This window comes from Rhamphochromis longiceps, linkage group LG2 (assembly GCF_057381845.1).
Source record: "Rhamphochromis longiceps isolate RC_006_pf linkage group LG2, R_longiceps_female_GT1.1, whole genome shotgun sequence".
NCBI lineage: Eukaryota > Metazoa > Chordata > Actinopteri > Cichliformes > Cichlidae > Rhamphochromis > Rhamphochromis longiceps.
This window is the reverse complement of record NC_140558.1, coordinates 41,764,158-41,779,183: the sequence shown is the minus strand read 5'-3', so window position 1 is coordinate 41,779,183 and position 15,026 is coordinate 41,764,158. Positions and strand designations below refer to the sequence as shown.

Here is a 15,026-nt window from a genome sequence, read left to right as displayed (position 1 = left end):
ATTAAATGCTAAAGGGTTGAATGTGTGAACAAAAGCTTTTCTTTTAGCAGTGCTTCCTAAGTATATCCTCAATACTTTATTAGGTGCTATAAAATGAGTAAATATTGCACTGAAGTCAAATTTCGTGCTAAAATATTTACTCAGATTACAATTTGGGCTCACCCATATGGTTGTTACATAAATGAAGCCAGTTGAAGAATGGGTAAATGTCACCGTGCTTCCTTTACCGCTTGGCAGAGCAGATGTCGAAATGTCATCATGTTCCTTTTAAAATCAACAGAAAAACCTACTTTAGTAAAGATTCGTTCGACCCTGATTTACTGAGCATCTGGTGTAGTGTTTAGCTTTATGCATGCTTTTAAAATAGTGTCAAACAATAAGCTGTCAAAATCACAGGGCGAAACAACACAGGAAATAATTCGCACAGAGCTAAAAGTTGCCACAGAAGTAATAAAGAAACTTAAACAAAGACTCGTGTTTGAAAGGATGCGTCTGCAAAATATTTTGTTCATTTTCTGAATTGACAATTTAGTGTCAGTAAAGTCAGGGCACAGATGCACAAGTAGAAACTGTCTGCAAAGAACCATTTTATTGTCTAAAACAGAGAAGACCTTGAGTTATAGGCCAGTTACTCACCACACAGGAAGTTATTTTAGGTTACAGTGGGCTGCTTAACTCTGAGACTTAGAGACTTGATGCAACCTCAGTGTCTCTGCGCGTACACCGGGAAGGAAGACATACTGCAGACACTTTCTCTCTATAACCATACACAAACCAAAGAAGCACAAAACTGCTGGTCACTTACTGATGAAGGTGTGCTTGCTGTATAATCTTCAGAAAAGGTGGGTTCACTTTGAGTTGAATGTTGAAATTCTGCATTTGTGAGTGTGTAAATGCTACAAAAGAACAAAGCGCAGATGTTTCTCTGTGCTAAAAATAGATGAAAATGTGTGAATAGGAAAGGGGGTCTTTAAAAGGCAAGAGCTGCTGCAAAAGATGAGAAACTCACTTTGATTAAAATTCAAGAACAAGATTTCAGTTGGTTTAAATTTGATTAAAAAGTCGTTTTATTCTGTATTATGAACATTGAACTTCCTAAAACTGAAGTGTGATTGAAACCGTGTCAAGTTAATTATGGTCAATTCTAAAAATACATATATATGTATGTTAGAAATATAAGGTGCCTCTAATTTTGGTTCACAAAAATAATTACACAGAGCAAAATTGAAATATTTCACACTGCGTAACCAAATTACAGTCATAAAATGAAAACTGTCAACGAGCGCTTTTATTGCACAACCTAAAAAGTCAAGTGTGCTAAGTGAGTTTGATAAAAGATGCACAAAGAGCGAACCAATCTACTTGCTTCTAACTACCTGCAAATCGATACAAATCGATTAACGTGTGTCAACAGAGGGAAATAACTTTTAATGATAATCATCATAATTTGTTGATGGCGCTTCCTCACACTGAGCTTATTCTCGCTCTCTGCAGTTGATACGTTCTTGATCTCCGTAGCAAAGCCAGGTCACAAATCCTTAAGTAGGCTGGTGGTTTGAGTTGCCACAATCCTCTGCACCCAATTTCCATGGGGCACAAGTTTATTTTCCAGACTAACTGCTTAACCTCAGATGCTAGCTCCATGTATCTAATCTCCTTTTTCATATGTCTCGCCCCACCCCACTTCCCGTGGCCCAGTAAGCTCTGCAAAGCAGTCAGGCAGCCCCACAGAGTGTTAGACCACAGTGCCAAATCCAATACTGAGTTTGCTGCTTCTTGAGTCGGTAGCCTCTAATGTCAGCTGGCATTTTCACAATCCCTCAAATTGCTGAAATGTCCTAAATTCTATTTTGGGCAGGTTTCCTTCCTGCTTTCTGTTTTGTTTTCCTTCATGGCCAAAGAAAACTATCAAAAGCTGTCAATCAAAGACTGGTGGATAACTCGTGAGGATGTGGTTCTTTTCCTCTTTGTGCCCTTTTTGAAAACAGGATTTTAAAATTCATGGAATATTTTTAACCTCCTAAGACCCGAACTCTTCCACGGCAGCATTTTTAATTTCTCTTTGATATTTGGGCTGATTGGGACACGATGAATGTAAACACAAAGAATTACCAGATTTTTTTATTTTTACCTTATTTTTGTTTTTAGGAAAAATGAGAGCCACATCTGAGGATATTCGTTCACAATTTTGATAGAACGGTAGCAGAATAATGTCCTCGTAAGTGGATGTCAGGCCCTTGTAGAGCAAAATTTAGTATTTTGGTCTAAATATCCCAAAATGTGTTGTCCACATATGTGGACGCAGGTCCTAGGAGGTTAAAATTTGAAAATTACACAAGTGAAGGAACTGTGACTGCACGAGTCTGTCTCAGTGCAGCGTGCTAATGCAAAAGCATAACAACTGTCTTTGTGCCCTTCAGCTGTTTCACTGTGAGATTGGATTTCAGTTCATTTGATCTGAGTGATCTAATGTGATCAAATTTAAAACGATTTCACAGCCACCTTTGTGATATTCACGAACTTGTGGACCACGTAAAATCTGCTCACTTTTATTCACTTTAACCCCCGTTTTTTGGCATTAAGAAAGACTGAAACCTCTGGAGCACCTAATTATTGAACTGTTAATGAGAAAACCGTCTGTGGCACATTGTGATTCAACAAGTATGTGCCTCTAAATTACAGAAGAAGTAAGACTTTTACTTTGGACATACTCTCGCTAGTGATGTGTTAACCATTTGAAATACAGTGTATTTCAAACAGTGTAAAGTTAATCAGATTTAACGTATATTAAGTTTATTTGATTCAAAATACACCAGCACCAGCATGTTTGGGGTAAGGAGTGTTGACCGGTTAAATTATTCATGGATTAAATTCTGACATTGTATGCGGTTGTGAGTTTAAATTTTATGGATTTTTCATGAATTAATTGTTAGATTTTTAAGACAAAACTGTAAACAAAATTGTAAAAATCAGCAACATTATCTTGACCATACAGAGAGATACTTTTAGACACATGCAGTGATATTACCGAGTTGCAGGGAAGGCTCACGTTTGATCGTGTTTGATCTGGTCTTATTTGGGTGATCTACAACTTGTTCGGGATGCTAATTACTTTGCGTATTTAACCAAAATCTAATATCACGTTTCCTCTGCCTCCCATAATCCGCCAATACAGCCTTATTGCTCATTATGCTGATGACACTTGACCGAACCTTTTAGAAAAGAAAGTTATATAAAACAGTCATCACTGAAGTTTAGGTAAACTCATCTGTATGATTGAGCCAAGAGTGAAGGCAAGAGTGTGTAGCACTGACGCTGGTCTAGAAAAGTTATAAACTGAGTGTCCTCAGTTATTAATATGAGTTACCTCCATAAGCACCTCCATAAATCTAAACCAGGTCACGTCTCTTCCTTCAAATCCTGCAGAACCTCATTTTAAGTAGGAATAATGTTAATATGTGAACAATTATATTTAAAAAGTCAAATATAATCATTAGCAAACTTGATCATCGTCATGAATTTTAACTAATACAAGTTTTTTGGTTTGTTTCTTAGATTTTTGGGTGTTGGGGGGGGGGGGGGGGGGGGGGGGGGTCAGAACTGTTGACCATAGTTCAGCTATGACCAAGAAAAACTCGTCAGTGTTAATTTCAATGACATTTTGTTACATGTAAACTCAGCGTGCTTAACATAAGATAAGAATAATTGAATAGTTCTGGTATTTTTGTTTTGCTTGGTTTTTTGTTTTTGTTTTTGTTTGTTTGATTGTTTGTTTTTTGCTTTTTGCTTTTTGGCATCATCAGTCCTTCCATTTGAAGAACAAACTCCAAAGCCAGGTGATAATGGAGGTGGGAATCATCATACATCCCACGATACGATATTATCACAATACATAACGCACGATACGGTATCATTGCAATTTTAAAAAATATTTTGCGATATTCAGATTCTACATACATAAAGTTAAACTTTATCAATATTCATTTTATCTAATATCAAAGTCTCGCACTCAGTCTTTCTCTCATTTCAGTTTTATTGTTGACAAACTGAACGGTTTGTATTACAGTCTAGTCCCACTGAACTGAATGCAACCATCTGGTACAATTACAGCTATTCTGAACTATGCAATATGAAAACTATGCAGCCCCTTCAGCAACTGAAGAATTTGAAAGTAAATTAAAACAATACATAATTTTGCGTTAAATAAAAAAGTTTTAAACTTAATTAAAATAAAACATGTCTTAAATTAAAATAAGTAAACTGTCATGTTTATTGCTGCCAAAAACAAGTTAAACACATTTGGACAGCGTCAGGATTCTTGCTCAGAAAAAGGATCAACATGCTCTGAAGTCAGAGCACAAAAACCTTTTTTGTAACAAAATATCGATTTCTGCTGTCCCTGCATCGATACATTATTAGCAAACAAAATATCACGATGCTACACAGTATCGATTTTTTTCCCCACCCCTAGGTGGTAATGTCAAATGTCAAATGATCAACCTTCAATGGATGGATGGATTGAGTTAACATTTTTTTAAAAAGTGTTAAAAAAAATTGCTGAACAGTTTCTGTTATGTTAAAAATATAATTCACACCCGAAAGAAAACATCGTGGCTCCAAGTGACAGCAGCAGGAGGCCACAAACGGCTCTGTTTTGTTGTATATAATGACCTCATTCCTCTGCATGTGTAACTGTTGAGTAAGAAAAGTCCAAGGACAAACTGTATTGGAAGGCCACATTCTTTTGCTGAACACCCAACTAATGATGTTTTTCATTTTTGTTTCACCCCCTCGTTAGCTGCAGAGAGAGGGAACAGCCATGAGTCTGCTGTGATAATGGTGAGTTATGGCGGCCGTATCCACAGCGTTTCGCTGCTGGTTCCACATGAATGTTCCCAGGGGATACGCTGGGAGTCTGCAGCCCCCTGTGTAATTACCTTTTAGCACAGAAATGACTGAAGTGAGATTCTGCTCTGTCATTGTTAGTGCATTGTAAAAACAACACATTGTAGGCGACAAGGATTGTTCTCTGTGATTTAGTAATATCATTTCTAAACTGAAATTGTGAAATATTTTATATTAGTGTCACCAATTATACAATAATTTTCTCATAAGTTTACATGCACTCTGCTGACATGTGTTGGTTACTATTAATAATACTTGTTAATGAATTAATACATTATACGTCTATCATTTAAAAACATAAGAGGTTTAAAGAAATTAAAATAGTTGTTATATATTCTAGGTAAACGTATTGTTTGGGCGATTACTATGTAATGTCAGCACCAAGGTATTACAAGGAAATGCTCTGTGTTTAGAGGAAAGCTTCTTCTGTACTTTCCTAAGCGCTTAGGTTCACGATGCTTCTCAGAAGTGCAGAGCAGAACGACGTTGCATGGCGCAAAGTGCTAACACTCAAACGTAATGACCAAAGTCCTCTGGAAAGAGGAAACGGCTTGCATGTACATCAGAAAGGGACGAAATCTGATCTTAACTTAAAAACCTAAACGTATGTTTTTGTTCTTTTCTCATTCATCTGGATAACTCTATTGAACTCTATTGAACTCTATTGAACTCTATGATCTATATGATGATTCAAAGACTGAAAATGTCGAGTTAGAGTTGATTTCTACAACAAAAACATTATAGTTCAATCATATTCTGAAAAACTATTTTGAACATTGTATCATGAACTACAGCAAACTACAAAAATGTGTAACAGACCTGAAGTAAAATCTAATGTTGCATATCTCAAATGTTTTCTTTTCATAAAAGTGTTTTTAGCTGAGGAGGACTAATATCTGTTTAAAAACCTATACTGTTACTTTTTTTTATTTGGTTTAAATGTCGATTAAGGATTGCTTGCAATTTAATTTTCTCATTAAGACTGCATTAGTCAGGTAGTTTAGATAGATTAGTTTAATAAATGGGGAATTAAAAAAATACATTTCCAGCCCAGTATTTTTAAAATAAAGTCTCAGGGTGCATCATTAGAGACAGAAAACATGGACACATGGTTTCCACAAAATATTCAGGTTGGGTGGTGCACAAATGTCTAATGGTGACACTGCACCTGCTGGACACAAACATCAATTTCCTTGTGGAAAAGTCAGTCTTGACTTCTCCTCATTAAAAGCAAAGGAGGTTTTTAACTAAAGGAGAGGAGCAGGTTTGATTCGGCACGATCAATGCACCCGTTAACTGTGTATTCACCGTAATCTCACCCATCTTTCCAAATTTGCAACAGCAGGAACAAAATACCAAACATGGTCACAATGCACTTTGTGTCATATGTCATTAACTCCCAGAAATAGACGCTGCTGATTTTTAACACTGTGTCACAAGCTATCACCTCTTTTTCTATGATGTGTTGGCTTTGGTGCCTGTGTAATTGTAAATGAGGAAATCCCTGGGGGACAAGCAGCGGGTTATATCACCATAGTTGCTTCCTGTGCTTAGTGTAGTGTATGTGCATCGAAACTGCAAAGAGTTGCCTGCTCAGAATATGTTACTTTATACTGATGTTGAGGGCAAGAAAAGGCAAGTTAAAAAAACTACAACAAAAAACAAAAATAATGGCAATAATAACAGCAGGCCAGTGTCATTTCCCACTCTAAAGAAGCTGCAATTTTCTTTTCACAGGATCGCAGCAGAGCAGAAAGGAACAGAACTCAAAGATATGCTAACGACGTAGAGGAACCAGAGTACGACGTGGTGGATAACCAGGAAGAAGTGCTTAGTGTACGCATTCTCCCTGCGAGGCCCATAAATGATGACCAAGAGTATGCAGGTAGAAAGAAAGTCTTTCATTTCTATTTTAATGTTAGTTTTGTTCATACTAACATCTAGTACTGCTACTACCTCAGCTATAGCTTGATTTTAATTTCATGAGTTGAAAATGTATTTAAAGCGTCTTTAATGAGACCACTGAGAAAAGTTGTTTATTTGGTCCTAATAAAGCACATTAAAACATGAAAGTAAGAGGAGCTTAGTGATTATTATTATTATTATGTTTAATAGTGTTTTATTATTTCCTTTTTTCATTATTTCTTAAATGTATACATATACAGTGGATTAAGGACATACGTCCACAAGTAATTATTAAATGAATTGTTAAGCAGTTATCTTAATCTAAAACCACTAAAATGATTTTAATAATTCCCAAACTTCTTCAAACTTGACTTAAAGTACTATTTGTACTTGACACAGGGACACTGAGTCTATTTTACCTTCCTACACAGAAATGCTCTCATGAATGTAATTAGAATGAAGCTGAATGAGGTGCAGGGGAAAAAACAGATCTACCACAAACTGTGGTGAGAATGAAAGCAGCCTGGATCTGAGAAAGAGCTCATGCTGAGTGAGCATGATCTGCCAGTGGGTCTCCAGGGCCATCTGTTGGCTGAGTCAGACTGCGGGAGATTACAATTATCCAGCAGCTGAGGGGGAAGAGAGGGAAATGTGCAGTGCGAACAAGCTCGCTTTACTCTCCTGCTTGGATGTGGCCCGCAGCCAGGGGCCTCACAGCTGCATGTCTACAACTTTATAGTGAATGTGGCTTTTAAATTTGTTCACACTTGGAGCATTCTCCCTCTGTAATCAATACAGTCTGCTGCTGCAGTGCACTACTGGGACCGACATCGACCGACTTACAGGAATGATACAAACTCACAGGGTGTTTAAACTGTCAGCTTACACTGGAACTTCTTAAAGTACTATCATCACAGTCATTGATGAGAGTGTTTCTTTGGCTCTTAAGACAGGGATCTCCCAAGGTCATCATCAGCTCACAACCTTTCATCACTCTCCCCTGTAAGGTTTCTTTTTTGGTCTTCATTAATGAATATACAATTTGAATGCAACTACCTTACTGACCGTACTCCACATTTCGTTGTGCTCTTCAATCAATCAGGGAAACTCAAACATCCTCCCAAGATGTCCATCCAGAGAAACACCATTTTCAACAGGTAAACCTACAACGCATTTAAAATTGAGTGATTATTGTGGTAAAGATACTGAACAGTAACAGTGAAATTCAAATCAGAGACATCTTTGTTTACCTTGAAAAACAAAACTATTAAATCACAGTTAATTAACAGTTAAAATAACTTAATTACATAATCGCGCACATCCATACTTTGCCTGGTAACAGCAGCTTGTGCTGGCAAATATGATCAATGAAAATGAGAAAACATTGGATAAATATTGAAGGTAACTTAGTCTTTGCAATGGCTTAATAATTTCTCTCTTCTTGGTTGCTGCTCATCAAAGCACAGAGTCACTTAGACGGCATTACTCATGCTGAAAACCCATATGATGCAACTAACTTCATTAATTAGTTGCTGCCTGCCCTTGCACCTTTGCACTGCCAGAGTGGGCAGCGACTAGCTAATGAACATAGTGAAGCAAATACTAGCTCTAATTGTCGCTTAAAATCAAAGAAGAATGAAAAGAAAGTACTTCAAAAGAAATCTGAAGTTGTGTTTTACACTTGACTGACAAAGTAGGAAAGTCAACTCCACCTAAACAACTTGGGGATTTAGTGGTAGCTGTCGATATTCAGCTAGTTTTTAACTCAACCAGATAACATGAAGTTATGTAGTTCATTTCATCACTCTGTATGTCTTTTTGTTGTATTGTTTGTGGTAATGCTCAGAAACGAATGGATAGGTTGACATGAAAAGTTTACCAGAGATGGCACAGAGGGCGGCATAGAGGTGACTGCACCACTGGGAAGGGCAAACATTTAAAATTAATAAACATTTCAAAAATGGGAGACATTGTCTTGAAATTCTTAAGAATATTTTTTAACTAAGCAGGATCTAGATATACCTCTCATCCATGCATGGTGTGGTGAGAAATATTCAGCCTCTAGTGATGTGCAGTCTTTGGCGACTCTTTTTTTCTGTTTAATTTAATGCAGCTTAACATAAAATACTTTTTTCTCATAGATTTACAGCTTCTGATCTCAGTAGATTTGGCATCCTCTAATACTAAAGCTGATTATTACAGATTAATTGAAGGATGCTGGTTGTCTTTAGTTAAATGTACTGTAATGTTTTCCGTAAACTGAGTAAAAGCTGATTCTGTCCCAGAAAAGAACCTTTTCACCTTTGTCTTCTGTGTTTGAAACACAGCACCTGTGATAAATAGAGATCTGAAGCCTGGCCGACAAAAGATGAAAACAGGTAACATCTCAGCTGACTGAAATTGTTTTGCCTTTCTGGGTCACAGTTTAAATCTCATATTGTATATTCACGTGGTGTAGTTACAGATAGGAGGATCCCACCTGTGCCAAAAGGAGACCAGGTAACTTCACCTGCCAAACAATACAGTTTACTGTACTACTGTTTGTTTGCTTTTTTATCTTTCAATAAATTGTAATGCTGACAAACTATTAAAAAGGTGACCAACTTTTTCTCTTTCTAACATTACAGCACTCACAAAGGTAATTTGCTAAATTATTGTTTAAGTTACTCATTGTTGTATTTATCTGCCTTATGGACGCACTTACTGTTTGATTCTTTGTTCCTGCAGGAGTTTGCAATCACCGTCACCTTTTACCCTGGAGTTGGTCAATGTCTTGTCTGGAAAGGCTCCACAGCAAGGTTGCAGGAGAGAGTGAGTACTGTTTTATTTTACATATAGAACCTGACACTGTGGTTTTAATTTGCTGGAGTTGACGATAACCCAGTGTGACGTTTTCCCTGCAATAATGGTGTAAAGCAAAAACAACACCCCACAGTTTGTACAGTGTAGCGATGACACCATCTGCTGGTTGGAAAGATTATCACAGAAAATGCTGGAGGCTCTTCTGACATGTTATTTAATGTCATTTGATTTCAGCAGAGAGCACGGGACCACTAGAAATGTAAGTAGCTAAAAATGCTGAACCTATAAGAAGGTGTTGTTTGCGTTTTATTCACCATCTCTTAACAAACTAAGTCCTATGAGAAATACTGTAAAATAAACATGCTTTCCTTATTCATATATACATTTGATTTTATTCTACAAATTTCACCAAGCATTGCCGTTTAACTCTCTTTTTATACTTTTAACAGGCAGAGTTTAGTTCACATATGAAAGGTAAGATAAAAATCACAGCCTCTTGTGATAAAGCGTTACCAATAATTGTTTACAACTGTATTAACACATAAAGGGTTTTTATTTTTAGGTCCACTCAGTTCTGAAAGTCTTACACCTGGCAGTTACAGGCATTCACTGGATTTGGAGTCTCACTTAGAAAGAAGGTCTGACTTTATATTTTCAGGCTTCTCAAGATGCTTTTTTAAATGTCTTATTTACATGCATCTTTTCTGTCTTTTATTTAGGACCCATCAAAGTCTAGGTAAGTATCTTTGGGCTCGTCATTATCAGTCATTATACAGTTACTGACTTAATAAGTCCCCCCTGACATCTACTTAAAGAAAGGGTCCCATCAAAACGCCATCACCATGAATGGCCTCAGACGAAAGAAGACTTTGACCAGCACGACTTTGTCCCAATGGAAAAGCCTCAACAGGTACATGTGCTGCCACAGTCATGTGAAAAAGAAAGTTTTTGTTGAAGTATGTCTGTAAAGGTTCTCAGTCATCCAGATCATCGTACTCTAAGGAGCTTGGAAAGAAGCGTCTGGACTTCTTTAAGAGACTTTTCACCTCTCATCCAAGAAGCTTCTTCAGTTCTAAGAGCAGTTGGTGGATAGTCCCAGATTCCCAGCCCTATGGGAGTGTCCCCAAGAGGGTCATGTGCCCCGTATGGATCCTCTACCTAATCACATGAGCCAAGGTGTGAAAGTGTGTGTGAGTCACAATCAGCCAAGGTTTCAGGTGAACCCACTGTGAAAACTAGCCCAATGGGTTCACAACATGGAAGAGCCACCTCCACGGGACACAACTCGCATGCATCTAAAGGACAAAAGTCATTGTTTCAAGGACGCCAATGTTCACATTTTGGACAGAGAAGACAGACGGTTTGAAAGAGGAGTGAAAGAAGCATCTATGTCCACTGTGAACGACCATCTTTGAACAGAGAAGGTGGCTTACAACACCAACTGACATCTATAATCCAGTTTTGAGTTCCCTCCCCAGACACCTTAACACCCACTCACATCCTGGGCCATTTAACCTCAGTAAATCACATGACAGTGTGGGGATAGGTTTGACAGTGGGTTCACCTGAAACCTTGGCTGATTGTGACCCACACCCATTTTCACACCTTGGCTCGTGTGATTCGGTAGAGGATCAAGAGGGGGTCCATGACCCTCTTGGGGACACTCCCATAGGGCTTAAAATCTGGGACTCTCCACCAACTGCTCTTAGAACTGAAGAAGCTTCTTGGATGAGAGGGGAAACGTCTTCAAGGAAACTTAAAGAAGTCCAGACGCTTTTCTTTGCAAACTTAAAATTTTCGTAGAACTCTAAAAAAGACATTTGAAAGGTTAAGTGATTCAGGATTCAAGAATGACTTTAAAGGACTTTACCAGTCCCTTGTGTCATTGTGGAGGGATTTTGGCCCACTCTTCTTTACAACATTGCTTCAGTTCATTGAGGTTTGCAGGCATTTGTTCATGTGCAGCTTTCTTAGGGTCCCACCGTCTATTTTAATCAGGTTGAGGTCTGGACTTTGACTGGGTCATTCGTTGTAGATTTGCTGCTGTACTTGGGATGATTTTCCCGGTTGCATGATCCAGTTTCAGTCATGCTTTAGCTGTTGGACAGATGGCCTTAGACTTCACTTAAGAGTACTTTGGTATGCAGCGGAGTTTATGATCAACTGCACAGATCCTGTGTCTGCAAAACAAGACCCAGCCATCATACCTCCACCACCAGTTGGTAAGAGGTGTTTGCACTGACATGCTATGTTTAGCATGTGGCAGCAGCAAGTATCTTTGCTACTATGAGTCACTTCGGTATTGCATAGACACAGTTTTTAACACCTATTATTCAGTAGGAGAGCTTAATTAGCAGATGCACTATTCTCTTCAGCTGGCACTTCTCCTCAACCACTTTGCTCCACCTTTCCCTCCAGCAGCTGAGCCAAGAAATTACACCTCGCCACGCCAAATATCTCCACTTTGGTCTCATCAGTCCAAAGGAGACTGTTCCTGAGATGTTGTGGTTTGTTAAGATGCAACTTTGCAGACTTGCAGCCATGCTACTACGTTTCTTCAGAAAGAAGTAGCTTTCTACTGGTAACCCTTTCAAAAAAAGCCAAACATGTTCATTCTTTTTCTAATTGTACATTCAAGAGCTTTAAGGTTCAGCATGTTAACTGAGGCCTGTAGAGTCTAAGATGTAGCTCTTGGGTATTTTTCACTTATTTTGCAGCACCTAGCAATGCACAGTTTGACCTTGGGGTGAATTTCTTGGGGGAATCCACTCCTGGGAAAACTGTAGTATTGTGTAAACAAACACCTGAATAATCATTTCCAGCAAAATGCCAAAGCTTCTGTGTTTTAGAGATGATCACATGTGCTGATGATCAGGTAATCAAGTGTATTGGCATCACCTGGCTGCTAATTACCCCTTTAATTCCTATGGAAACAGTGGAGGTGTATCTAATTTTTCACAACTATCCATAATTAACCCAAACTAATCCTGTAATCAAGAATGATATCCATCACAACGTGATATTAACTAGCTTTGAATCCACTGATCAATGAACTTTTCTGGCAGACCTGTGAGGAAGATTGGTACATCGGGACATGCAATCGAGCAGATGCTGAGCACGCCTTGCACCTGGTGAACAAGGTATATGAATAAGGACTCTAAATATAAAAATATAACTGAACATGTCTTAAGCTTGGGCAGATGTTAAACATAGTTATTTGGATCTATATCAGTTGAAAGTGTAAAAACAACACACCAAAAGCACAGTTTAACAGGAGTATTCTTTTCTTTCTGTAACTCCTCCCATTAGGATGGTGCATTTTTGGTACGAGACTGCTCCACCAACAGCAACTTTGAACCCTTGGTATTGGTTGTGTATCATGAGAAGAAGGTTTACAATGTCAAAATTCGGTTTGTCGAGAGCACAAAAAAGTACGCATTGGGCACAGGATATCGTTCAAATGATGTGAGTGAACACATTTCAGAAAATGTTTCATTAAGAACCCTCAATCGCACTATATTTACTCTAATTCCCTTTATTTTTCCTCAGATGTTTGACTCTGTGGCAGACATCATCAAGTTCCACTCCATATTTCCAATAACACTTGTCAGTGGGAGAACCGCGATGGGAAACAAGTACCCAGACAACTGTGTGCTGACATTTCCTATAACAAAAGGGGATGTTGAACGGTTGCTACAATAACATGTGAACCTTGCCAACAAAGATTTGTCAACGTGCTTCTTGTGTCATGTGTGTTCACAGTTCCACAAAAACTGTAGCGCTGTCATTCTGAGCAAGTTGGGGTGGATGGATTTTGTAAAAGAAAAATATATACGTTGATCAGACGTACCTATAAATTCTGGTTATTTTGATAATAATAATGTGCTAATGGTTTTTAAATTAATCCCATAGACAAGTGGTTCTCAAATTCTTTGGGTCCAGTGACACAAAACCTCCTATAATCAAAATATCGATTTGGCTGGTTCTGCCACAGCATTCGAAAATCTTCCCACACCTGCTAGCTACCAGGCTAATAAACTAGCAAGTGATTTCATTGTTGCAGTGAGTCACAATCATATCAGTTCCTCCTGTTCCTCCATAATATGGTAGCAATTACTGGATAAAATATGCTTTTGTTATTGAATCAAATGGTCCCCAATATGTAAAATGCACTTTTTAATGATCTAGCGCAATTTAACAAATTATTTTACAGATCCCTTGTCCCCCGGACCCGATTAGAGACCCACTTCTCTCTGACAGATAATAGTGATCTACCCTAATTATCCTAATTTAATGTCTTCAAATTGTATATTTTGTAGCAGCAATCTAAAATAAAAAGTCTGTAACTGTACAATTATACAAACCAAAAAGCTAGAACCAAATAGCGTAATCTTTGGTCATTTTTTGCTTTATATGGATATTTGTATAAACATATACACATATCTACTGAGAAATAAAAGAAATATTAAATATTAATCTCTTAAATACTAATCTGGTTTTTGGACAGTTGATTTGGAATTCAGTTAAACGCTGATCATGAATCCATATAAAAAAGTTAGCATTTTCATGTGTTTCGCCTCCTTGTATACTTTTCTTGGCAGGAATGGACTTCCATACCTACTTCACATTTTCCTTTCTTTTTCTTAAATCAGACTTACTTCCCTGTCCTTATTTTTAACCAGCACAATGCTGTTTTTCAGTCATGAACTGCACGAAATGTTATAAAGATTTTATTTTTATTTTATCACGATTTTATTTTAAATTATTACAAGAGTTGGGAAATTCCCAGTGCTAGGTTTCAGTTAGCTTGACTCAGTGCCATTCAGTGGCTCTGGCTTAAGTGCAGTGAATTGATTTAGAGCAGGGGTCACCAACCTTTTTGAAAGTGAGAGCTACTTCTTGGGTACCGATTAATGTGAAGGGCTACCAGTTTGACACACACTTCTCAAATAACAAATTTCCTCAGTTTAACTTAATTATGTGTTATCATTAATAATTAATGATATTCATCTATGTACGGACACTAATTATGTTAATTATTTTTCACCATAATTATAAAGAATGCAATTAGGAAACAAGGTAGGAAACATAAATATCAATATGCAACGCTTTATTTCTATATATCTCTGCAAGTATTTACATTTTGAAGTGATCACTTCTACAACATTTTCACTTACCACTAACAAATTTTAACAAATCATGCACTGTTACATACATTATTTTTGTATGTATGTAACATACAAAAAATCAACTTTCAAATTTTACAGAACTTTTCACCAAATTGGCAGCATTTTAAAGCAAATTGTCACATGTTACACTTAACAAACACATTTGTTTTTCAATAATTAAATTCAACTTTGACATGACACTGTAATGTTGCCACTGAGAACATCTAATATGGCTTTCTTTGTCTG

General features: G+C 37.5%; 1 protein-coding gene across 1 annotated transcript; it reads left to right on the top strand.

Annotated features, from left to right (window-relative positions):
- Positions 1–716: 716 nt before the first annotated feature.
- clnk (cytokine-dependent hematopoietic cell linker) lies at positions 717–14,090 on the top strand. Its single transcript, XM_085383016.1, has 17 exons — positions 717–842; positions 4,799–4,839; positions 6,643–6,790; positions 7,760–7,812; positions 7,913–7,967; positions 9,138–9,188; positions 9,269–9,309; positions 9,438–9,448; positions 9,538–9,621; positions 9,847–9,871; positions 10,062–10,086; positions 10,175–10,250; positions 10,332–10,348; positions 10,428–10,522; positions 12,678–12,752; positions 12,922–13,077; positions 13,162–14,090. Exons 2-17 carry the CDS (start codon positions 4,837–4,839, stop codon positions 13,312–13,314), a joined length of 1,068 nt encoding a protein of 355 aa, XP_085239142.1. The 5' UTR covers positions 717–842; positions 4,799–4,836; the 3' UTR covers positions 13,315–14,090.
- Positions 14,091–15,026: the final 936 nt, after the last annotated feature.

Excerpts from the sequence above, each read along its gene's own strand:
- clnk (XM_085383016.1), top strand. Across the intron at positions 10,087-10,174 it reads GTTTAGTTCACATATGAAAG|GTCCACTCAGTTCTGAAAGT; the intron begins GTAAGATAAAAA and ends TTTTATTTTTAG. Across the intron at positions 10,523-12,677 it reads CAATGGAAAAGCCTCAACAG|ACCTGTGAGGAAGATTGGTA; the intron begins GTACATGTGCTG and ends CTTTTCTGGCAG.